At 39.4% G+C, this 25216-nt stretch overlaps 1 protein-coding gene across 9 annotated transcripts in view; it reads right to left on the reverse strand.

Moving 5' to 3' along the window:
• ZC3H14 (zinc finger CCCH-type containing 14) overlaps nucleotides 1-25216 on the reverse strand; it is a 56990-nt gene that overhangs the window by 23405 nt on the left and 8369 nt on the right. For 6 of the 9 annotated variants that reach the window (XM_053600984.1, XM_053600983.1, XM_053600981.1 and 3 more), the window contains exons 3-9: nucleotides 23580-23694; nucleotides 17830-17870; nucleotides 16669-16864; nucleotides 14947-15376; nucleotides 14238-14398; nucleotides 11338-11438; nucleotides 8325-8480 (exon numbers count right to left, since the gene is read on the reverse strand). In XM_053600984.1, the coding sequence (XP_053456959.1) occupies nucleotides 8325-8480; nucleotides 11338-11438; nucleotides 14238-14398; nucleotides 14947-15376; nucleotides 16669-16864; nucleotides 17830-17870; nucleotides 23580-23694 (1200 nt within the window). The remainder of the gene's footprint in view (nucleotides 1-8324; nucleotides 8481-11337; nucleotides 11439-14237; nucleotides 14399-14946; nucleotides 15377-16668; nucleotides 16865-17829; nucleotides 17871-23579; nucleotides 23695-25216) is intronic. The other 3 variants (XM_053600986.1, XM_053600982.1, XM_053600985.1) reach the window with 2 other exon arrangements.

The following is a 25216-nucleotide window of genomic DNA, read 5'->3' on the forward strand; positions in this document are numbered from 1 at the left end:
ATTTTATTTTAAATGTATATCTTTTTTATGCATCATACCAAACAGTAAAAAAAAAGAACATCCATGCCTAGACACATCGTAGTGAAACCGCCGAACCTCAAAAACAAAGAGAAATCTTAAAATTTGCACAGCCAGAGAGAAAGGACAGATCACCTACAAAAGAATGACAGACAATTAGAATGACAGAATTCCATTCAACAATGGAATCCAGAAGACAATGGAATAATAATGTATGTAAGGTATTGAGAGAAAGTAACTGTTGTTAACCTAGATTTGGGAAGACAGTGCAGAAGAACATGAAGAAATAAAAACATTCATAGGTAAACTGGGAAAATTTACCACCAGCAGGCTAATTCAAAGGTACTTCTAAAGAATTTACTTCAAAAAGTCTTCAAAATGTTAGAAAATGATCCCCAAATAACACTTCTAAAAATGGATAAAATTATCAACATGTAGATGATAATTGGAATGAATGCTGCCTGGGTGTCTAAATTTTACATTAAAAAAAAAAAAAGGACATTCTAGGACCTATACAGGCCAAAAATATATAACAACAACAATAATAAAGAAAAAGAAAAGCATAAGAGCCCACCCTTGTGATTCTAACACTATGAGAGGTTGAGGCAGGAGGACTGCTGGAGCTCAGACTCTCAAAATCAGCCTAGGCAAGAGAACTTTTTTCTGCTATTTATAAAAATAGAAAAAAATGGCTCGGCCCCTGTGTCTCAAGCAGCTACGGCACCAGCCATATACACCTAAGCTGGTGGATTCGAATCCAGCCCGGGCCCGCCAAACAACAATGATGGCTGCAAACAAAAAATAGCCAGGCATTGTGGTGGGCGCCTGTAGTCCCAGCTACTTGGGAGGTGGAGGCAGAAGAATCGCTCCAGCCCAGGAGTTGGAGGTTGCTGTGAGCTGTGACGCCATAGTACTCTACCCAGGGCAACAGCTTGGGGTTCTGTCTCAAAAAAAAAAAAAAAACAAAGAAAAAATTAGCTAGGCTTTGTGGTGCGCACCTTCTGGAGGTTAAGGCAGGAAGATAACTTGAGCCTCAGAGTTTGAGGTTATAGTGAGCTAGGATAACAAGACTCCGCCTCAAAAAGGAAAAACACAAAAACAAATGAAAGCAAAAAAAAAAAAAAAATTGAAAACGTAATGTATATCAAAAGGTGAAACACTGACGCTCTTCAAAGGTATTCCAAAGTCCTTTTATTGGCCAGGCATGGTGGCTCACACCTGTAATCCTAGCACACTGGGAGGCCCTAGTAGGACAGCTTGAGCTCAGGAGTTTGAGACAGGCCTGAGCAAGAGTAAGACCGTGTCAGTACTAAAAATAGAAAACAGCTTGAGGAACAGGCCCAGGAACTTGAGGATGCTGTGGACCCAGGAACGTGAGGTTGCTGTGAGGTAGACTGAGGCTATGGCATTGTAGCCTAGACCCTGGAGACAGAGCAAGACTCTGTCCCCACCCCAAAAAAAGTCCTTTTACTGTTTGGAATGAGGTCAGTATATTAACTTTTAGAATACTAAATTAAATTTGCATAGTAAAAATTCAGTGGCAACTGAAATAAAGGTTTTAAATTGTAAACTAATTATAAAAATATGAATAATAACAGTAATTAATCAACTTTTACAAAGAGGAGAAAAAAACAGAAAACCAGGTAAATACGAATCAGAATGATGATGGCAAAAACTAGCCCAACTCTATCAATAATCCTAATACATGTGAATGGTGTAAGCTCTCCAGTAAAAGGCAAATTCAGATTGGACTAAAAAACAAAAATCTATCTTCATGATATTTAAGAAAGAAACAAAGGACCGTCGAACAGCTCAGGGGTTGGGGTACTAATTCCCCACTCAGTCGAAAATCTGCATTTAACTTCTGGCTTTCCAAAAACTTTACTGCTATTGACAGTGTAAACTATAGTGATGGCTTCACAAATCTCCTTTGCTTTTTTTTCTTACCATTTATTCTTATACTAGATTCATCTATCGTGAAATGGTGGGCAACCACAGCTACCAACTTTGATCTTTGGTATATAACAAGCAATTTGTCCTTTTCTTATAATGTAGTAACCTTTCTCTACTTCTTAGGAGCACTAGTAGGACTTCCTATGTATGGGTTTCATGGTATTATTCAAGATTTATGATACTTCATTAACCACAATGAAAAACATGCAACACCTGTAAGATAAATTTTTACCAAAATGTACATTTTATTGGGGAGACAAATTGCTCATGTGAAAATGATCTGTGTCACACATAATTTTAAGTAGATACTTCAAACACTTAAGCTCATTGAAATAGTAATAGAAGGTGGCTATGAACTTGTTATGTAAGTGTATGTCACAATTAATTTTATGCAGTTATAATTTAATACTGCATCTTTACATTTAAATTCTTGACTACAAATGGCACTATGTATGACCTATGTGTAAGTTTTGATAAATTTTAACTTTTTATAATATGAGTGTATAGTTTATGATAGTTAATAGCCAAACTACTGGCTGTATAAATTTTATGCATTCATGAAATACCTAACTTTCTATTTTCTAACATTTCTATACTACATAGTTCGCCTGAAAGTTTTTTCAAATTGTCAGAGATCTCCAAAAAATTTTCCAATTTATTTATTGAAAAAAATTCACCCCCCACAGCCCTGCTTGACTAGAAAGAAAAAAATCCATGTAAGTGGACCCAGGCAGTTCAAACCTGTGTTATGCCTAAAGCATAAATAGAGAAGACTGAAAATAAAGGCATGGAAAACAGACATATAAAGAAAATGCTAATAAAATAACTATACATTTTAAAGTGTCTTTAACATGAAAGCATCCTTTGGAATACAGAGTCATAAATAAAAAAAAAGATTCAATTTGCAGGAAGATACAACAATTTCAAATATTTGCACATCTAGTGTATAATAGCCTCAAAATAAATAAAGCAAAAACTAACAAAAGCACAGATAAATTAAGATAAATTTTTCACAATGATGGGCAATTTCAACACTCTCTCAATTTTTGGTAAGTCAAGTGGGCTAAAAACTTAGCAAGGTCAAGATCTGGACAACTTGGGCGGCACCTGTGGTCAAGTGGGTAGGGCGCTGGCCCCATATGCCAGAGGTGGCAGGTTCAAACCCAGCCCTGGCCAAAAAAAAAAAAAAGATCTGGACAACTTATCAGAGTTTTGTCTACCAAATGAACACAAAATTCTCAATCCTCTTAATTCTGAGTCCCCTTTCCTCCAAAATACACATGGAAAATGTACAAAATCGATTATGCACTAAGCAACTATTAACAGTTTTCAAGGAATATGCATAATAAAGATCACATCTAACCACAATTCAATTAATTCAGGAGTCTATAACTGAAAAGATAAAAGACAAAAACAAACAAAACCTATGTACATATTTAAAAAATTTTTGAAATAACTCATGGGTCAAAGACGAAAATTGCAATGGATATTAAAGAAACTTTGATAGTGAAATCCTTATACATAAAAACTTGTGAAATGCAATAAAAGTGGCACAACAGGAAAATTGTATAGGCTGGGTGTGGTGGCTCGCACGTTAGGAGGTGAAGGTGAAAAAAAAAATGAAGAAAAGAGAAATATAGAGTTTGTGTGCAAGAGCAGGCTAGGAGCAGTGGCTTATGCCTGTAATTCTAGCACTTTGACAGGCTTGAAGCTTGAAGACAGGAATGGGAGACCAGCCTAAGACACACAGTGAGATCCTGCCTCTACAAAAACATAGAAAAATTATAGTTAGGTGGGATGATGTACTACTGTAGTCACAACTACTAGGGAGGCTGAGGCAGGAGGCTGCTTGAGTCCAAGAGTTTAAACTTGTAGTGAGTTATGTTGGTGCCACTGCATTCTAGCCTGGGGAATAGAGTAAGACCATGCCACAAACAAAACAAACAAAAAAGAGAGCAGAAATCAATTAAATAGAAAATAAAGATGTTAAAAGAGAAACAAAGCCCAAACTGCTGTTCCTTGAAAAGTGTGTTGTTGTTATCTTTGAAAAGACTAGCAAAATAAACTTCTGGTGACTGACCCAAAATAAGTAGAGAAAAAGCACATATATATGTTGTGAAGTGGGAAGGGTAATAAGAATAAAGATGCTAGAGAGATGAGAGAAAATTTAACTGCTCAAACAGGACAAAAGAGATGCTTGGCCAGGGGGTGATGGCTCATGCCTGTAATCCTTGCCCTCTGTGATGCCAATGTGGGAGGATCACCTAAGCTCAGGAGTTCAAGACCAGCCTGAGCAAGAATAAGACCCCCCACCTCTACCAAAAATAGAATAATTAGCTGGGCGTTGTGGCACGCACCTATAATCCTAGCACTCTGGGAGGCCAAGACTAGCCTGAGCAAGAGCAAGACCCTGTCTCTACTAGAAATAGAAAAACTAGCTGGGCGTTGTGGCGGGCACCTGTAGTCCCAGCTACTCGGGTAGACTGAGGCAAGAGGAACTCTTGAGCCTAAGAGTTTGAGGTCTCTGAGCTACGACTCCAGGGCACTCTACCCAGGGTGACAGAGTGAGATTCTGTCTCACAAAAAAGAAAAGAGAGAAAGGAATGCTATCATCAATTCATATCAATACATGGTCAAATTTAGATTTTTTAAACCTGCCAAAGATTTAACTGTAAAACAATGAAGCAAAAAAGTACAATAATAAGCAAAAAAGCACTGCGGTATCACTATGCACTTGTGACAAAGTGATCTAGTAATACTAAGAGTCTTCATAGATGAAGAGGTACCTGATAACATTTTAATTTAGCCTTTTAATTTTAAAATACAATAGTAATATAGAAATCCACATAAAATATATAGTTTAATGTATCTTTACAAGGCAAAATACCTTCTAACCACCACCCAGGTCAAAAAATAGAATTTTGCTAGCTACCCCACAAGCCTCTCCATGTGTCCCACCTTAATCCTCCAGAAGTAATCATTACATATCTTTTCTCTCAAAGTGACTTTATCAGGACTTTTGCTTATCTGTGGTGCTGGCTGTCACAAAAAGTATGTGTGGACTTTCTTTAGCTAATGAGCTTTTCTTAGTGTTGGGGCATTTACTGTGTGGCCCAAGACAATCTTTATTTTTCCAATGTGTGGCACTCTGCCCAGGAAAGAAAAAAGGTTGGACACTCCTGGGCTAGAGGGTCTTTGTGGTTTCACAACAAGTGTGCATCCCTAGACACTACAACTTAACCTCGCCACTTTTATTTTGTCCTTTAATGTCAAATTCTCAGACTGTTTGACTTAGAGAGTATCCCAGAGACTGTATTTTGCCTGTTGCACATTCAGGGTACAGCTCAACCAAAATATTCTCCTGGCCCCTGTACTTCTGGCAAGCTCACTATTGTATTGGAAACTTGATAAACTGGGTTCAAATCTTTAGCAAGACTAAGGTAGTGTTTTGTTCTTTCATCAGGAAGTATAGAATAACTGGTGTTTGCTGTTTAAAAAAAAAACATACAGGCCAGGCACAATGGCTCACACCTATAATCCTAGCACTCTGGGAGACCAAGGAGGGAGGACTGTTTGAGCTCAGGGATTGGAGACCAGCCTAAGCAAGAACCAGACCCATCTCTATTAAAAATAGAAAAACTAGCTGGGGGTGGGGATGGAGGCAGGCTCCTTGTAGTTCTACCTACTCAGGAGGCTGAGGCAAGAGGGTCTCTTGAACCCAAGAGTTTGAGGTTGCTGTGAACCATGGCGCCACAGCATTCTACTCAGGGCAACAGAGTGAAACTCTGTTTCAAAAAAAAAAAAAATAGTGTAAATGCTCATTTTATTTACCCAGTTTTCAAGACAATTAATATCAGCTGTTCTCCAGAAGGTGACAAATTGGTTCACCAATGGGAACCAAAGTTGGCTTCTGTATCTTTTTGATATGACTCTAGCATTCACTGATGGTTTTTTGCTATGTGAAATACTAAGACATTCCAGGACCATCTTAACATTTCCTGTCCTATATCTGGAATCAGACATTTGTCACGAAGCTGGATCCACTAAATACAAGTACTTCAAGACCAAATTCTGGGAATAAGGAATTAATTTATGAGTTAATCATTATTTCTATGCCTTTCCAGTAGACAGAACTAGACAAAAACATATTTATTTACAGATAAAACACAATATAAGTTCATAAAAATTTAAATACAAATTCATGACAGGGTTTTTACTTATCTGAACCTCATACTCCATTAAATTCATCAAAAGCTCATGAAAATAATAACTTCTGAAATTCTGCATATAAATGACAATTGATGCCCTTTTTTTTGAAGGTCTCTTTTGCTAGACATAATTCCTTTTTTTTTGCAACAGAGTCTCACTAAGTCGTCCTTGGTAGAGTGCCGTGGCGTCACAGCTCACAGCAACCTCAAATTCTTGGGCATAAGCGATCCTCTTGCCTCAGCCTCCCAAGTATCTGGGACTACAGGCACCCACCACAGCACCCAGCTATTTTTTGGTTGGAGTTGTCATTGTTGTTTAGCAGGCCTGGGCCGGGCTTGAACCTGCCAGCCTCAGTGAATGCGGCTGGTGCCCTACTCACTGAGCTACGGGCACCAAGCTTCCCTGTTCCTCTTGATTCCATTCCAGAAGTCTCATGTGGAGTCTTGTCTGAAGGGAATCCTGGTGAACTAGTTGGAGAGTTCATGGGGAACAGACTGCCATAGCTCCTTTAGAGCTACCGGCTACTACGCTTTGCAAAATCCCTAGCAATGCGGCTACTCAAATCAGCCCATTCACACTGCAGTTATTACCTACTGGCTATTCTGAGGTTTTCTTGTTCTGGGGTCCATCATGTATCACACACTATATAATACTGACATGGAAAATTACACAGTGCAGGCTCGGCGCCTATACCTCAGTGGCTAGGGCGCCAGCCAAATACACCGAAGCTGGTGGGTTCGAATTCACCCCAGGCCTGCCAAACAACAACAACTACAACCAAAAAAAGAAAAAGAAAAAAGAAAAAAAGAAAATTACACAGTGCAGTCAAAAATTTTTAAAAGAGAGACAAAATAAAGAGATGAATATAGGATGGAATCATAAAGGCTTCATGAACAAACCTACGCAAGAGCAAGACCCCGTCTCTACTAAAAATAGGAAAAAAAAATAGCTGAGCCTCGTGGTGGCCATTTGTAGTCACAACTACTTGGAAGACTAAGGCAAGAATATCATTCGTGCCCAAGAGTTTAAGGTGCTGTGAGCTATGATGATGCCATAGTACTCTATGCAGGGCGACACAGTTTCACTTTGTCTTGAGAAAATAAATAAAAATAAAGGCTTTATGATACCAATGGTTTTAAAATCATAAGGTTTCATAAAACCTGGAACAATTTAGGGACACAGTTTAGGAGAAACAAAAAAATGTACTCCAAGGTTCAAAAAAACCTGTGTTAGAAATAACATGATAAGCATACAGAATTTTTGGTGGTTTTAAAATTCAGATTTTTTTTTCATTTCAGATCTTAGTAGAATAAAACAAAGAAACCAGAATCTTTCCTGATGGGAATAGAAAGACCAGGGTGGCGCCTGTGGCTCAAGGAGTAGGACGCCAGCCCCATATACTGGGGGTGGAGGGTTCAAGCCCAGCCTTGGCCAAAACTGCAAAAAAAACCCAACAAGAATAGAAAGACCAGAGGTTTTAGAATAGAGGAAAAGGGCTATATTGGTCCATGGGCCATGTAACTGAGCTATGTGGCATTAGTCTTGGGCAGTAAGAGGAGGGGACACTCTCACAAAGGAGTCACACGATGAGAGTCACATTTTAGAAGTTAAAAGACAGCAGGAACTGGGGCTATGAGGGAGAGTGGGAAATGAGAAAATGGAAACAAAAGAACCAATGGGAAGATAACTATAATGTTAGATACAAGGAGATAAAGTAGGACCACTAGGATAGTATGTTATAGACAAGATGCTAAGGGAGGGGAAACATAAAGATAACTAAGATCTCCAGTTCCAGAGAACAGAGGAAGAACAAACAAGAAAGAGGGAAAGAAGAATGTATAAATACTTTATCTTTAAGTAGGAGCTTTCTAAAAACCAACAAAATTCTGATAACTTAAGGCTAGGTAACTGGGTTCACAGGAGTTCACTGCACTAATGTTTCCATTTCTGAGAACATTAAAAATGTCCACAATTAAAAGATTTAAAAAATTTTCTGAAAAGTACAGATATGAACCTTCCTCATTATATCTTCTCTATTTTTCTTAATCATTACTTTTTTAATAAATATATTTTGTAAAAATTCACTGGAAAACATTTAATGTCTCATAAAAAATAGTGTAATAGAAAGTGAAATCATTTATTACCTTGATTTTTTTCTATATTATCTCCTTTTGTTTCTTCTTCTTTAATGGGGGGACTTATTCTAGGGGTCCTACTTTGGCCCTGGACCACTTCTGCTAACAAATCTTCCTGAGAAGTTCGAGTTCTGGGAGCAACTGGAAGTGTCTGTTTCTGTGGGACTTTAACATAAAAGCAAAAAAAGAAGGAAATACAAATGTAGCAACACATCAAAATTCAATAGTGAACATGTCATATTAAACATAAACTCCTCCTTGGGATTAGCTTAGAATATATAAGGAGTTCAAATTGGTCCATAGATGCCACTCATTTCTTTCTCTAGAACATTCCTGAGATAGCTGACTTACTACCTATGTGTGTTTAAGCCACCGTCATGAATACATCACAATACAATAAAAAATAGCATATGCTGTATTCATTTTTAATCAAATGCATCTTAGGCTGTGCTTCATGATCTTTTATCAATTTCAAATTATAATTTAGGCTGAGTGTGGAGGCTCATGCCTGTAATCCTAGCACTCTGGGAGGCCAAGGCAGGTGGATCACTTGAGCTCAAGACCAGCCTAAAGAAGATCGAGAACCCTCGTCTCTAAAAATACTTGAGTGTGTGGTGAGAGCCTATAGTCCCAACTACTTGGGAGGCTTAGATAAGGAGATTACTTGGGCCCAGGAGTTTGAGGTTGCTGTGAGCTATGACACCATGGCACTCTACCCAGGGTGACAAAGTGAGACTGTCTCTAAAAAAAAAAATTGTAATTCAAATAACCTATATAGAGAGAAATGTCAATACTATTTCTTAAAATTTAAGGATTATAAAAACAAGGTATTTCAAGATCATGAAAATTCTCTAAATTTCTCATCATTCTAGGCTATTAATAATGCTGATAAACCAGAAAAGGGAATGTAAATAAACTGTTAGGTCAAGTATTGGCCTTTGTCTGATAATCCTTATTCTATATGCCAAAACCTGCTTAATTTTATGTTCAAGTTTAAATTAGGAATGAGCAAGGAAAAGCAAGAGGACACATGAGTATCAGGATCGAAAATTTATAGCTGACAGTTTAGTCCACTTTACGAAAGGGATCACAAAAAGAGATGCAAGAGAGAATGGACAAGCAGAGCAATGTGGTAAGAGCATTCATAAAATCCATTGCAAAAATTTAAAAATCTTTTCAGAGTAGGTAATTACTATCAACTTAACAGAAGTTTTACACACTGGCTATGGCAGGTCAGGCAAAGTACATAATTTAACAACAAAACTCCTTCAGTCTGCATTTCAGTATGAACTTTCCTTAAGATCAGCTTAGAGCTGATTCATCTCCTTTGTTTCAGAAACATGTAATACCTTTACATTCTCTCATAAAATGATTTATTTAGTACTTCCACTGGGACTGGGGTAGGAACATCACAAAAGAGGTAATTCTCTATCTTCTATTCCATTTTATTCCACTGAAAATAATCTGTTTATAAACAAATTTCTATAACTTCAACTACTTATTATCCAATTTTACTTTTTTCTGAAAGGGTCTCTTGGGCTAGGCACAGTGGCTCATGCCTATATTCCTAGCATTCTGGAGGGCAGATGCAGGTGGATTGCTAGAGCTTAGGAGTTAAAGACCAGCCTGAGCAAGAGTGAAACTGCATCTCCACTAAACGCAGAAAAACTACCAGATGTTGTGGTGGGTGCTGGTAGTCCCAGCTCCTTGGGAGACTAAAGCAAAAGAATCACTTAAACCCAAGAATTTAAGGTTGCTGCAAGCTACAAAAATGCCACAACACTCTACCCAGAGCAACAGACTGACAGTCTGTCTCAAAAACAAAGAAAGACATGTCTTTCTCTGTCACCTAGGATGGATCTCCTAGGTGGCACATTCATTGTCTGCTGTAACTCAAACTCCTAGGCTAAAGCAATCCTTGTGCCTCAGTTTCCTGAGTAGCTGGGACAACCGACATATACCACCATACTTGGTTAATTTTTGAATTTTTTTTCTTTTGTTGAGATAAGAGTCTATGTTCCTAGTCTGGTCTTGAACTCCTGGCCTCATGGGATCGCTTCGCCTCAGCCTTCCAAAGTGCTAGAATTATAGGTGTGCGCCATTTTGCCTGGCTCTAATTTTATTCCTTTTTATGTATCATGAATTCTTATCTAACATTAAATCTAATGTTATTAATATGAAACTTCCACTTTTATCAAGACTCTCTTTAAAAAAAAAATTCTTTTTTTGATGGTCAGAGATCTTTATAGATGCTTTTTATTTTATTTTTTTCTTTTTTTTATTGTTAAATCATAGCTGTGTACATTAGTGCAATCAAGGGGTACAATGTGCAGGTTTCATATACAATCTGAAATATTCTCATCAAACTGTTCTCATTCTCATTCAACGTAGCCTTCATGGCATTTTCTTAGTTACTGTATGTAGGCATTTGTATTCAGCATTTAGTAAGTTTCGCCTGTACCCTTCTAATAAAATTTTTATTATGTATTTTACACATATTGCCAAGAGGGAATAAAAGGCATCACATGGTACTCAAAGAACTAAACTCCACTGAGAGCTAATGGTCAAATCTCCCTTTATTTTATGTTTTAATTTTTTTTTTGAGTCAAAGTCTTACTCAGTCATCCTGAGTAAAGTTCCAAGGAACTATCACAGCTTACATTAACCCCAAACCCCAACCTCCTCTCATCTCAAACTCCCAAATAGCTGGGACACCCGCGTGCGCCACCATGCCTGACTCATTTTTCTGTTTTTAGTAGAGATGGAGTCTTGCTCTTGCTCAGGCTGTTCTCAAATCCTGAGCTCAAGCAATGTACCCACCTCAGCCTGCAAGAGTGCTAGAATTATAGGCACGAGCTACTTCGCCCATCTCAAATCTCCTTTTAAAACCATTCCTCTGTAGAGGAACTTCATCTTGCTCTGATAGGCGCCTTTATTGTACCACAAATCTGGAAGCAAGCACTTTCAACTTACTCAAGAATTACAGAAATTTTCTACTCAGTGTAAACGTTAATACATTTACCTGTAGAATAGTTAGTTGTTTTTGTTACAGATTCTTGAGCTTCAGATATAGCCTTCAAAATCAGATTCTTGTTGGCTTGTTTAGAAGGTGGAAGAGAAGGTCTAAAAAGTTAAAAGAAGTTAAAGTTATTTTTATTATTATTATTTTATTATATTTATTCAGTTCTTTAAACACTAGCCATGGATTATCCCTCTACTACAGCCTTTTCTAGATTTTTAACAGACTAGTTGTCACTTACAGAGACTGTAGCCTTTTAACTTTTAACAATAATGAATCTGGAACAATGTTTTCTCCCCTCTCATACTATTAAATTTTTTTAGGACATTAAATCTGAACGTTCCGGTTTCAAACCAGAAGTTTATCTTATCTAAAACAAGCAGTGCAATAAATCAAAGTATGCACCTAAACTATCAATATAGTTTGGCCATCTTAACAGTAGCTTATTTATGCCATTAGCAATGAAGGCTGGAGACCAAGGGCAGTGAAATCCTGAGAGTTTTCCACATCCTACTGAACACTGAGTATTTTTTCCTGCACAAAGTAGTCCTAAGCCTAGAAGAAGTACCTACCAGACAGTTGATACAAGGTCTGGTAACAGAGTGCATGACAAAGAATTTCCTATTCCAACTTCTGTAATTTGAGCAGCACTGTGCAAGACTGGCCAGTCTACACTGACCAACCTCAGCTGCTTACCCCTCTAACCCTATGACGGCAGAGTGCTCAGAAACGGTGTTCCAACCACATGAACATCTTGTATCAGGAACTTTAGGGCTAGTTCCCACCAAACATATTGTTCGAATGCCTATTGGTGTTGATCCCTGCCTAAAGGTTGATCCCACGTGTCCTCATCATGTTGTCCAACTGGTTGCAGAAGACATAAACTGTTACCACCTGATCAAGTTTCATGCTGCTGCTGTGGATAATACCAGCATTGGACCACCAAACACCATTAGGTTTTGATGAACATTCAGTTTTAGGCTGCGTTTCAAAGCTTCATCTCTATCCAACCGTTGTGCCAAACACTTGCGATTATCAAAAAGTATACATTTTTCACCATACATTACAATGGTATGTAGAAATGGCTCACTTTTATGTCATGAAAACAACGAAAGGCAAGTTTTGAGGTGATTTCTCTTCTGATCCTTGTTTATTCATGTGGAATCCATTTATCCAGCTTTTTAACCTTGCAGATTTGTTTTAAATGGTCCAATATTATTAGAATAGTAACATCAAACCTTGCTGCTAATTCATGCTTGGGTTGAAGATTCATTTCCAATACAGAATTCAGCTCATCATTATCCACCTTGGTCTCAGGTTGCCCACACAGCTCATTTTCAAGATTCAAATCACTAAAACAGAACTTCTCAAACAACCCACATTCTGCGTATTTATTAGTCACATCTTCCCAAACACTTCATCGATACTCTGAGCTGTCTTAAGCTGCACTGATTCATATTAAAAATAATACCTGTTTTTTGGGCGGCGCCTGTGGCTCAGTTGGTAAGGCGCCGGCCCCATATACCGAGGGTGGCGGGTTTAAACCCGGCCCCGGCCAAACTGCAACCAAAAAATAGCCAGGCGTTGTGGTGGGCGCCTGTAGTCCCAGCTACTTGGGAGGCTGAGGCAAGAGAATCGCTTAAGCCCAGGAGTTGGAGGTTGCTGTGAGCTGTGTGACGCCACAGCACTCTACTGAGGGCCATAAAGTGAGACTCTGTCTCTACAAAAAAAAAAACAAAAAAAAACAAACCTGTTTTTTACTTGTCTAAGGTTTCACAAAAATTGCTCTTAAAAAAAATTTGAGGTGGCACCTGTGGCTCAAAGTAGGGTGCTAGCCCCATACACTGGAGGTGACGGGTTCAAACCCAGCCACAGCCAAAAACTGCCAAAAAAAATTAAAAGATAATCACACATCAAAACGTGCTTTTTTTTTTTTTTTTTTTTTTGTGGTTTTTGGCCGGGGCTGGATTTGAACCTGCCACCTCCGGCATATGGGACGGGCGCCGTACTCCTTGAGCCACAGGCGCCGCCCCAAAACGTGCATTTTAAAGAATGAAAATGTAGGCTTGGCACTTGTAGTTCAGTGGCTAGGACGTCAGCCACATAACCAGGGTTGGCTCCGGTTCCAACGCAGCCCGAACCTGCCAAACAACAATGATAACTACAACAAAAAAATAGCTGGGCGTTATGGCGGGTGCCTGTAGTTCCAGCTACTTGGGAGGCTGAGGCAAGAGAATCACCTAAGCCCAAAAGTTTGAGGTTGCTGTGAGCTGTAATGCCACAGCACTCTACCGAAGGTGACATAGTAAGACTCTGTCTTCAAAAAAAAATAAATAAATCATAAAAAAGAAATAAGATGTACTTTCACAATAAAAAACAAGAAGTACCAAAGTAAAATGTCAAAAATGGTCAGGTACAGTGGCTCACACCTATAATTCAGGTACTGTATGAGGCTGAGGTGGATAGATTCCTTGAGCTCAGGAGTTAAGACACTAGCCTGAGAAAGAGACCCTGTATCTACTAAAAACTCAATAGAAAACTAGCCAGGCTTTGTAGCAGGCATTTATGGTCCTAGTTATTCTGGAGGCTGTGGCAGGAGTATTGCTCAAGCCCAAGAGTTTGAGGTTGCTGTGAGCAATGTCATCGCACTCTATCCTGGGCAACAGAATAGACTCTGTCTCAAAGAACAAAAAAGAAATCAGACATTTCACACTCAATAACCTAATAATATTCTCAGCAATCCTCTCCAATGTTGAACTCAACATTTCTCTCATTAATATGTGCCAATGGAAAAGTCTTACATGTTATTACATTAAATTTTTATTGTCATGATTATCCTCTTCAAGAAACCTAAGACACTCCATCAGGAAGTTAAAAATTAATTTACAGCTATGGTCAGGTACCTCCTTTCAGGCTTTGCTGGCACAGACACACTGCTGGAGACGCCACCTGTTCGGGACCCATAATCATCATCTTCTTCCTCCTCTTCTCCATCATGATTAAATTTTTTTACTTTAACAACTGAACTTACCACAGGCAACTTTCTCTTTCGAAAGTTTTCATCCTGCAATCAGATAAATTTATGCTTAACCCAATCTCAGAAAATAACAAAAGTTCTACTATAAAATATTTTTCAATTTAAGAAAAAGCCAGTAATATTAAGAATTCAAAGGGTATTTCTTGGTTTTTTGTAAAAAATACATTATCCCCAATAGCTAACATTTAGATAAAACAAAAATTAGACCTTTACATTCATTTTACTAACAGTTGCGTAGAGCACTATCAAGAAAATAAATTGGAGTTACTTGGTTACTTACTACAAATTACCATAAACAATCTAAAAGTGACCTAACCCCTCCCATCCCCAGGCAAATGTAACGTTAAAACTATCTCTAAAGCTGGAAATCCTAAGAAGGTATAAAGATGTGACAGGAAAAAACTCTTAAGAGCCAGCAATGGAGTGGAAAATCCGTCTAGTATGTATCATGAAAAGTAGCAAATAAATCAGCTTAGAGTAAATCTGCAATCTATGTTCAGTTACTTTACATATTATTTGGTATCAAGAAGTGCCAATTTTCAGCCTAGCTAGCCAGAATTTAAAAGTATACAAACCTCAATACTCATTTTTTCTGAGTTGTGTCTAAAAAAGGGGCTATAAGTCTCTTCTAAGCTATTAAGCATTTCTGGTTCACACAAATGTCCTGTTTCATACACCCGGCTGTTTTGTATATCAAGTTGCTTGGCAGCATGAATACTGTTTTGCTGCTGTTGAAATTGCATCCTGTTCAAATGAACACCACAATCTGCATTTCGACTTGCAGGTGGTCGATAAATTTCAATAGAAGGGCGAGAAGAACCATAGGTAAGAGTCACTGTAGGTTTCTTTTGAGATAAAGAATTCTCCTGGACAAAATTGAGGTCTTCATCGATGAGATCATCTGGTTCTGGCTTAATATCAATCACATCTTCAGAAGGTGCTGGCTCCCTTAAAGGTTTCACTGTTGACATCAGTCGGGTTGCAGCTCCATCATCATAAGTCTGTCTATTTAAAAAAAAGAACAAAACACAGTACAACTAAATTAGAGCAATTATCTCTGAATCTTTAAGTAATATTTACTTTAAGGTGGGGCACAGTGGCTCACAGTAGCAAATAATCTACACAGTGGCCTGTAATCTTAGCATTCTGGGAGGCCAACGTGGATAGATTGCCTGAGCTCACAGGTTTGAGACCAGCCCCCGAGTGAAAGCCTGTCTCTAAAAACAGCCAGGCACTGTGGTGGACGCCTGTACTCCCAACTATTCAGTAGGCTGAGGCAAGAGAATCACTTGAGCCCAAGAGTTAGAGGTTGCTGTGAGCTATAATGCCATGGCACTCTACCAAGGGTGACAAAGTGAGACTGTCTCAACAACAAAAAAAAAAAAAAAAGAAAGAAAGAGAGAGAGGGAGGGAGGGAGGGAGGGAGGAAGGAAGGAAGGAAGGAAGGAAGGTTGGTTTACTTTAGAAAGTTTTAATGAAGTGTGTATCCACCGATGGGAGGATACATCCATCACATATTTCCTCGAAAACTACTTTGAGGCCAGTGAGATGGCTCATGCCTTAATTTCAACACCATGGGAAGCTGAGGCAGGTGGACTGTGTGAGCTTAGGAGTTTGAGACCCTGTCTACTAAAAATAGAAAAACTAGCTGGGTGTTGTTGTGGCTAGCACCTATACTCCCAGCAACGTGGGGGGCTGAAGATCACTTAAGCCCAAAAGTTTGAGGTGCTGTGAGCTATGACACCAAGGCCCTCATGCTCTACCTAGGGTGACAGTGTGAGACTTGTCTCCAAAAAAAAAAAAAAAAAAATATGCAAGACCAAGGGTGGTGGCTCACCCCTGTAATCCTAGCACTCTGGGAAGCTGAGGCAGGTGGACTGCTTGAGCTCAGGAGTTGGAGACCAGCCTGAGCAAAAGTAAAACACCTATATATATATATTAGGACATTGTGGCAGACACCTGTAATCCCAGCTACTCAGGAGGATGAGGCAAGAGGATTGCTTGTACCAGGGTGACAAAGTGACACTCTGTCTCAAGAAAAAAAAGAGAAAAAAAAACTAGTTTGAAATTGTAGTTTCCTTAAACTTTAATTTACTACATTTGAGATAAAAGAAATTATACTTAGGTCTTACCCATTATTTCATTCAGAAATATGATCATTTCACAATTTCTAAAAATTGCTAAAAACATAGGTCTGAATGCTTGGGTCTTGGTGTGGGGGGGATAAAACTGTTAAAAAGAACAACTGAAAGATAGAAAATTAATGTAAATGTTACAAGTCTTCAGAGGACTCTTACCTGACATTAGTGGTTTTCTGCTCCTGTGAACTGGTAGAAACTCTGGAATTTCTTTTTTCAGGTCTACTGTTAGAAATGGTAAGGGGTGGCACTGCAGCTTCATGCCTTCTTTCATCTCCCCGACTGAAACTGCTCTTGTTTGAAGGCACGTTGCTATCAAAGATGTTAGTATCAGTAGACTTTAGACTAGAGGGCTCTGAAAAGGAAAACACAGTCCTTTTAATCTGTTTTCATTATTTTAAAACCTTTTCCTCCTTCATCACCAATTCAACAGCAATATAGGTTTTATTGTAGAACATTCTGAAAATACAAACAAAAACCAATTATATCAAAGGTGATTTTTTGGGGGGAAGGGTATACATGTGCATTTTTAAAAACTAAAACATATCATATATATATATATTCTCATGTTATTCTTCCACATTACTTTTTTTTTTTTGAGACAGAGTCTTGTTATGTCACCCTCAGTAGACTGCTGTGGCATTATAGCTCACATAGCTCACAGCAACCTCGAACTCTCTTTCTCTCTCTCTTTTTTTTTTTTTTTGCAGTTTTTGGCCGGGGCTGGGTTTGAATACGCCACCTCTGGCATATGGGGCTGGTGCCCTACCCCTTTGAGCCACAGGCGCCGCCCTCAAACTCTTGGGCTTAAGCAATTCTCTTGCCTCAGCCTCCCAAGTATCTGAGACTACAGGTGCCTGCCACTACGTCCCACTATTTTTTTTTTTTGTTTGTTGCAGTTGTCATTGTTACTTAGCTGGCCTGGGTTCAAACCTGCCCACCTGGGTGTATGTAACTGGTGGCCTACCTACTGAGCTATGGGTGCCACCTCTTCCACATTACTTTTAATAGCTGAATATTATTCCATATAGCATAATAGAATAATTTATTACTAGACTTTTAATTTTCAATTATACTATCCCGAAACATCCTTGAGGCATTTCCTTAGGATAAATCACACTGCTCCCTCTCCATTGGTTAAATGACCTTTGAATTATATTAAAATTATTGCTCTTGAATCATAAAAATATGTGCTTCCTAAAACATTCAAATGAACCAGTTTTCAAACTTAAGTTTTTTTCCAAAGCACTAAGAATGAATTTAAAAAGAAATAAATCATATTATAGCAAGCAGAAATACAAAAAATGTTATGAATCTTACCAGTTGTCACAGAGCGAAGTTTATCTATTACACCATGAAGCCTAAAAAACAAAACAAATTCAAAAATAAAGCCTCCCTTAAGAACAATCTTATCTGAAGTGCCACGCCAAATCTGATGACACTGTATCCAGATACATACGGATAAATGATATTTAATGAGTACATGGTATTAAAATTACTTTCAAAGATCATCTTTAAAAAAAGGTTTTATATGAATACTGTGTTAAGTCAATTAAAAATCACATTTTTTTCTACTCTTTTCAACATGTAGCCTCTACAAATATAAGGGCAAGAATACCTGACCCCAGAGTCTTGTTCTACAAAAACTGTCACCTTGTTTCCTGAAGAAGACTCACTGTAGTTTACAGTAAGAAAAGATTAACATCAAAAACATAAAATACTGTTTATCATTACAATTATTTAAGCACAGTACCCATTTTACCTACTTACGTAGTTTCTTAACGTAATTCCAAGAGGTGAAAAAATTATCAGTAATTTCCAAATATACCACACCATTTCACTGTAACTAATTTTTTCAAACTAATTCTATAAGCAAACACAGGCTACAACCTTGCTTATAATGTAACCTATTTTAGTAGTTACAGACAAAGCAAATTTGCTTTATAGTCCTTCCAAGAGGTGATTCCTCCTGAAAGCACCTTAGAAATCTCATTAGTTTTCTTTCAATGAGAACCCAGTAACACGCCACTGTCCCCAGGAACACAATTATTTCAGGGCTCCAAAGAATTGACAGTCTGTTTGGGGTTGGTGTTAATAAATTCTTTTTTTGGAGAGACAGTCTTACTTTACCACCCTCAGTACAGTGTTGTGGCATCCCCGCCCACAGCAACCTTGCACTTCTGGGCTCATGAGATCCTCTTGCTTCAGCCTCCAGCATAGCTGAGATTACAGGCACCCCCCACAATGCCTAGCTGTTTTTTGGTTTTTTTTTTTTTTTTTGTGAGACTCTGTCTCACTTTGTCACCCCAGTAGTGCCATGGCATCATAGCTCAGAGCAAGCTCAAACTCTTGGGCTCAAGTGATTCTCTTGCCTCAGCCTCCCAAGTAGCTAGGATTACAAAAACCTACCAAAATGCCGGGCTATTTTTAGAAAAGAAGTCTCACTCTGGCTCCAATGGTCTTGAACCTGTGAGCTCAGGCAATCCATCTGCCTTGGCCTCCCAGAGTGCTAGGATTACATGCATGAGCCACTGCACCCGGCCTACGCCTAGCTATTTTTAAAGATGGAGTTTCACTCTTGCTCAGGCTGGTCTTGAACTTCTGAGCTCTAAGCAATCCACCCATGTTGGCCTCCCAGAGTTCTAGGAGTACAGGTGTGAACCACCAAACTTGACCTATTAATGAATGCTTAACTTAGGAAAGCAAAGTGCCCAAATGGAGACATATCATTCCTTGCATCAGTACATGTTAAAAAACTCAATTTATGGCAAGAAGAAAAAGTTAAATTAATTTGGTTTTAAATTCAGACTCAGCCAGGCATAGTAGCTCACACCTCTAATCTTAACACTCTGAGAGACCAAGGCAAACGGATGCTTGAACTCAGGAGTTTGAGACCAGCCTGAGCAAGAGCCAGACCCCATCTCTACAAAAAACCAAAAAACTTAACATGGTGGTGCATGTCTGTAATCCTGAATACCGAGGCAGGAGGATCACTGGAGCCCAGGAGTTTGAGGTTGTAATGAGCTGTGATGACATCATTGTACTCAGTCTCAAAAATAAATAAATAAATAAATAAAATTGGGAATGCCAGTCCATCTGTGGAGCCTTTCTTAAGAGAAGGGGCCTAACCTAGTTCCTACCTATCCCCTGCTGCCAACAGCTAGCGGTAGGAAAGAGTGGGACAGTATCTCAAAAATAAATAGGCCCAGCACCTGTATCTCAAGTGATTAGGGCGCCAGCCACACACACCAGGGCTGGTGGGTTGGAACCTGGCCTGGGCCTGCTAAACACAATGACAACTGCAACAAAAAAGCAGCCAGGCATTGTGAGGGGCGCCTGCAGTCCAGCTACCTAGGAGACTGAGGCAAGAGAATCACTTATGCCCAAGAGTTTGAGGTTGCTGTGAGCTGTGACACTACAGCACTCTACAGAGGGGAGACATAATAAGACTCTGTCTCTGGCTTGGCGCCTGTGGTTCAAGCAGCTAAGGAACCGGCCACATACACCTGAGCTGGTGGGTTCGAATCCAGCTCGGGCCTGCCAAACAACAATGATGGCTACAACCAAAAAAAAAAAAAAAAAATAGCTGGGCGTTGTGGCGGGTGCCTATAATCCCAGCTACTTGGGAGGCAGAAGCAGGACAATTGCTTGAGCCCAGGAGTTGGAGGTTGCTGTGAGCTATAATGCCACAGCACTCTACCCAGGGTGACAGCTTGAGGCTCTGTCTCAAAAACAAAAAAAAATAAAGAAAGTAATTAATTCAGATTCAGTTAGTAGTCTACTTTGTTTAAATAATTCTATCAAGTTATCTGAGAAAAAAAAATCCTGTAGGTCACTCTCCCATCTTACATTAGCTGGACTCAAACCAAGCATAATCCAAAGGATGAACTAAGGTCAAGCCATTAAAAATATATATGAACAAAATAAGTACCAGGACTGCTAAAGATGTATTTAATAAAAGAAAAAGTGCTCACAACAAAAGCACTGTGATTTTTCTTCTTTTCTTTCTTTCTTTCTCTTTTTTTTTTTTTTGGCTAAAAGCTTCAGGGACAAACTGTAACACACCTGAGTCGGATCAGTAAGACTGAAGCAGGGTGGTACCTATGGCTCTGTGAGTAGGGCACTGGCCCCATATACAGAGGGTGGCAGGTTCGAACCTGGCCCCGACCAAACTGCAACAACAACAAAAAATAGCCAGGCATGGTGGGTGCCCATAGTCCCAGCTACTGGGAAGGCTGAGGCAATAGAATTGCCTAAGCCCAAGTGCTGGAGATTGCTGTGAGCGGTGATGCCACAGGACTCTACCAAGGGCAACAAAGTAAGACTTGGCCCCTGGAAAAAAAAAAAAAAAAAAAGACTGAAGCAGTGAGTTTATCATGACATCTGAGGAGCACTACATTCTATTAATTATCTTCAAAAATGTACAATATAAACCAGAGAATTCTGGGCAGAATTTTAACATGACTTTGTAAAAGTTGTCAAGCACACAGTTGTCTACTGGGGCAAAAAAAACACCTTGAAGACAAATGCTGGCATAAAGTCAAGAAGTTAGGCTTGGCGCTTGTAGCTCAGCAGCTAGGGAGCCAGTCACATACACAAGGGCTGGCAGGGTTGAACCCAGCCCGGGCCTTCCAAACAACAATGACAACTACAACAACAAAATAGCTGGGCATTGTGGGGGTGCCTATAGTCCCAGCTACTTGGGGAGGCTGAGGCAAGAGAATTGCTTAAGCCCCAGAGTTTGAGGTTGCTGTGAGCTGTGACACCATGGCACTCTACCAAGGGTGACATAGTGAGACTCTGACTCCAAAGGAAAAGAAAAAAAAAAGTTAACCAGCTTCAACTCCTTCTTTAGTGCCACCTGATCCCTTCCCTAGTATCTAGCCATTTAAATTGAGCAGGTTACTTGCTTGCTCAACTTTTGTTCCATCAGCAACTTTCACTGTAACTGGTGCTTCCTAGTCTGACTGCCTTTATTATGAGTATTTCCTGCTTCTATTTTCGGGCATATCATTATTCTTACCTATCCTCACTCTACCTCAAACCTGGTCCTGAAGCCACCTGGCCTTCTTAAATTCAATCTTATGGCTTTAAATTAGTATTCTCAACTAAGAACATATGAGGTTTGAAAAAAAATTCAAAATTCTAATAGTACTTTATATTTGAAAACAAAGTTACCCACTTAAAAATTCCAAAATTTACATATTTATATATATTTGTCAAAGGAAGGCAGGAATTTACAAAAATTTTAAAAGTTGCCTGTAATATTAGCACTTTAGGAGGTCCACGTAGGCAGACTGGTTGAGCTCAGGAGTTTTGAGACCTGTATGAGGAAGAGCAAGATCCCGACTTTATTAAAATTAGAAAAAAAAATAGGTGGGGCCGGACGGGGTGGCTCATGCATGTAATCCTAGCACTCTGGGAGGCCAAGGCAGGTGGATAGCTTGAGCTCACGAGTTTGAGACCAGCCTGAACAAAAGTGAGACCCCGGGCAGCGCCTGTGGCTCAGCGGGTAGGGCGCCGGTCCCATATGCCGGAGGTGGCGGGTTCAAACCCAGCCCCGGCCAAAATTAAAAAGTGAGACCCCCATCTCTACTAAAAAAAGAAAAACTGAGGCAAGAGGACCTTTTGAGCCCAGGAGTTAGAGGTTGCTGTGTGCTATGATGCCATGGCACTCTACCCAGGGTAACAGCTTGAGATTGTCTCAAAAAAATAAAAATAGAAAAATTAGCTGAGCACTGTGGTGGCAACTGCAATCCTAGCTACTCGGGAGGCTGAGGCAGGAGGATTAGTTGAACCCAGGAGTTTGAGGTTGCTGTGAGCTAGGCTGATACCACTGCCCTCCAGTCTGGTCAACAGAGTGAGACTCTATCACAAACAAGCAAACAAAACCTAGCTGGGCATCATAGCAGGTGCTTGCAGTTCCAGCTACTTGGGAAACTGAGGCAAGAGGATCGCTTGAGGCCAAGAGGTTAAGGTTGTTGCGAGCTATGATGCCATGGCACTCTCTCCAGGGTGACTCTGTCTCAAAAATAAGAAAAAAAATTTTTAAATTTGAAAAGCTCAAAGAAGGGTGGTGCCTGTGGCTCAGTGAGTGGAGCACTGATCCCATATACCAACGGTGGTGGGTTAAGACTCAGCTCTGGCCAAACTGCAACAAAAAATAGCCGGGCATTGTGGCAGGCGCTTGTAATCCCAGCTACTTGGGAGGCTGAGTCAAGAGAAATCACCTTAACCCAGGAATTGAAGGTTGCTGTGAGCTATAACGCCATGGCACTGTACCGAGGGTGATAAAGTGAGACTCTGTCTCTTAAAAAAAAAAAAAAAAGTGCTCAAAGAATACCTGGGCACAATGGCTCACATATATAGCACTCTGCAAGACCAAGGCAGATGGATCATTTGTGCTCAGGAGTTAGAGACCAGCCTAAGCATGAGTGAGACCCCACCTCTACTAAAATTACCCAGGTGCCGTGGAGTCTCAGCTACTCTGGAGGCTGAGGCCAGAGGACTACATGAACCTAAGAGTTTCAGGTTGACGTAAGCTATGATGCCACAAACACTATAACCAGGGTGACAGAGTGAGAATCAAAAAAAGAAATCTAAAAATATAAAAACTCTTACCCCTTAAGAAGTAGCTCATTAGATAACGTAATATAGGAAGCCAATTCAATTCAATTAACACACATCTGATTTGGGGGAAGGGCCAGAAGGACCAATAAGCTATGAAGTTTATATGACAGAAACATAAAATTCCAGTTGACACACACTAAGAACACATATGGGCCAGGCACACCTGAAAGCACTTTTCACATATTAGCTCATGTAATCTTCCCAACAAATCTATAATAAAGTAGGTGATCTTCTATTCCCACTATACAAATGGAAAAACTGAGGGAGGGTGGAGAGCCAGGATTCAGTCTTAGCTGACTCCAGAGGCTGCATTCTCATTACTCACAAATTACTTCTCCAAAGTGAATGTAATTCAACCATCAAGAACCTTTTTAGAGAGACTATCTATTCTGACTTGTGCCAAACTTTAGTCTGTGAGGCATAGACATTCAGAAACATACCATACGGTGAATCGAATTGTGTTGTTCCCTAGAAACAGGGACAGGTCCTCTGTCATTTGGTCCTGACTTTTCTTGTTGGCCACCATCACCATAATGTAATCAGGAAGTTCTTCATCTATTTAAAAGGAAAAGTAAGTCAAAACTTTTATGTTTTCCTCAATATTTTGTTCTACTGAAGTTGATGTGCTTGAATATACAGATGCAGCTCTAAGAATTAGTATCTTGGTTCTATTGGAATTATGTTGGACAAGAAAACTCACTTTTACTTTTCATTTCACAGGTACTTCAAGTATCAGAAGAATAGGAATTAGAAATAATTGATTAATACTTACAAAACTAGACACTCTTAAATTATAAAAGCAAATCTTTTTTTTTTTTTTTTTTTGAGACAGAGTCTCACTCTGTTGCCCTTGGTAGAATGTCATGGCATCACAGCTCATAGCAACCTTAAGTTCTTGGGCTCAATGGGAATACAGGCACCTGCCACAGTACCTAACTTTTTTTTTGAGACAGACTCTCACTGTGTCTCCCTTGGGAGAGTGCCGTGCCATCATAGCTCACAGCAACCTCCAACTCTTGGGCTTAAGCAATTCTCTTGCCTCAGCCTCCCGAGAAGCTGGGACTACAGGTGCCTGCCACAACGCCTGGCTATTTTTTCTTGCAGTTGCCACTGCTGTTTTAGCTAGTCAGGGCCGGGTTTGAACCCGCCACCCTTGGTATATGGGGCTAGCGCCCTACGCAGGGAGCCACAGGCACTGCCCAGTACCTAACTATTTTAAAAGACAGGGGTCTCCTTGCTCAGGCTGGTCTTGAAAACCTGAGCTCAAGTAATCCACCTGACTCAGCTTCCCATAGTGCTGGAAGTACAGGCCTGAGCCACCTCACTCAGCTTGTTTTTAATCTTTTTACTAATCTTAATTTCAGACATGCTTCCAGTAAGACACAGGTATTCCCCAAGAATAACAGTGTTTTAGTTTTACTTATAATGTTTATAATGAGTAAAATAATACTCATTTTCTCAAAAGAAAATCTTTATCTTGAGTTAAGGCAGATTTTAACTGCTCAGAAAAACTTGCAGCAACATCAAATAAACTAACATCAAACTTGCAGCAAACACAACAAACTTGCAGCAACATCAAATAAACTAAGACCACTCAAAAACTCATCATTTAAGAAATACAATTTTAAGACTGGTTAAACAAAATCAACTCACTGTTTTATCCTTACAGTGGTAACTCTATACAGTGATTATGATGATAAGGTCTAGAACGAAACAACAACAACAACAACAACAACAAAGACCAAAAACCACCTCAATAAGAGGAAAGAAAAAACAATTCCAAAAAGAAAAAATAGAGCGGCTCGTATGGCTCAAAGGAATAGGTGCTGGCCCCATATGCCAGAGGTGGCAGGTTCAAGCCCAGCCCTGGCCAAAAACTAAAAAAAAAAAAAAAAAGAAAAGAAAAGAAAACAAAAGAAGTAAGCAAAAGCCATTATTAGAAACCCTACTCTCTACCCCTCAAAAAGTCCTTTTGATTTCCTTAACACCTTAAACACTCTTAATATTTGTACGTAGGCAAAAAAGTTCATTTCATAAGTATTATCAGATACTTGTTTTGTTTCTAAGAAAAACATTA

This window comes from Nycticebus coucang, chromosome 9 (assembly GCF_027406575.1).
Source record: "Nycticebus coucang isolate mNycCou1 chromosome 9, mNycCou1.pri, whole genome shotgun sequence".
NCBI classification, from domain to species: Eukaryota; Metazoa; Chordata; class Mammalia; order Primates; family Lorisidae; genus Nycticebus; species Nycticebus coucang.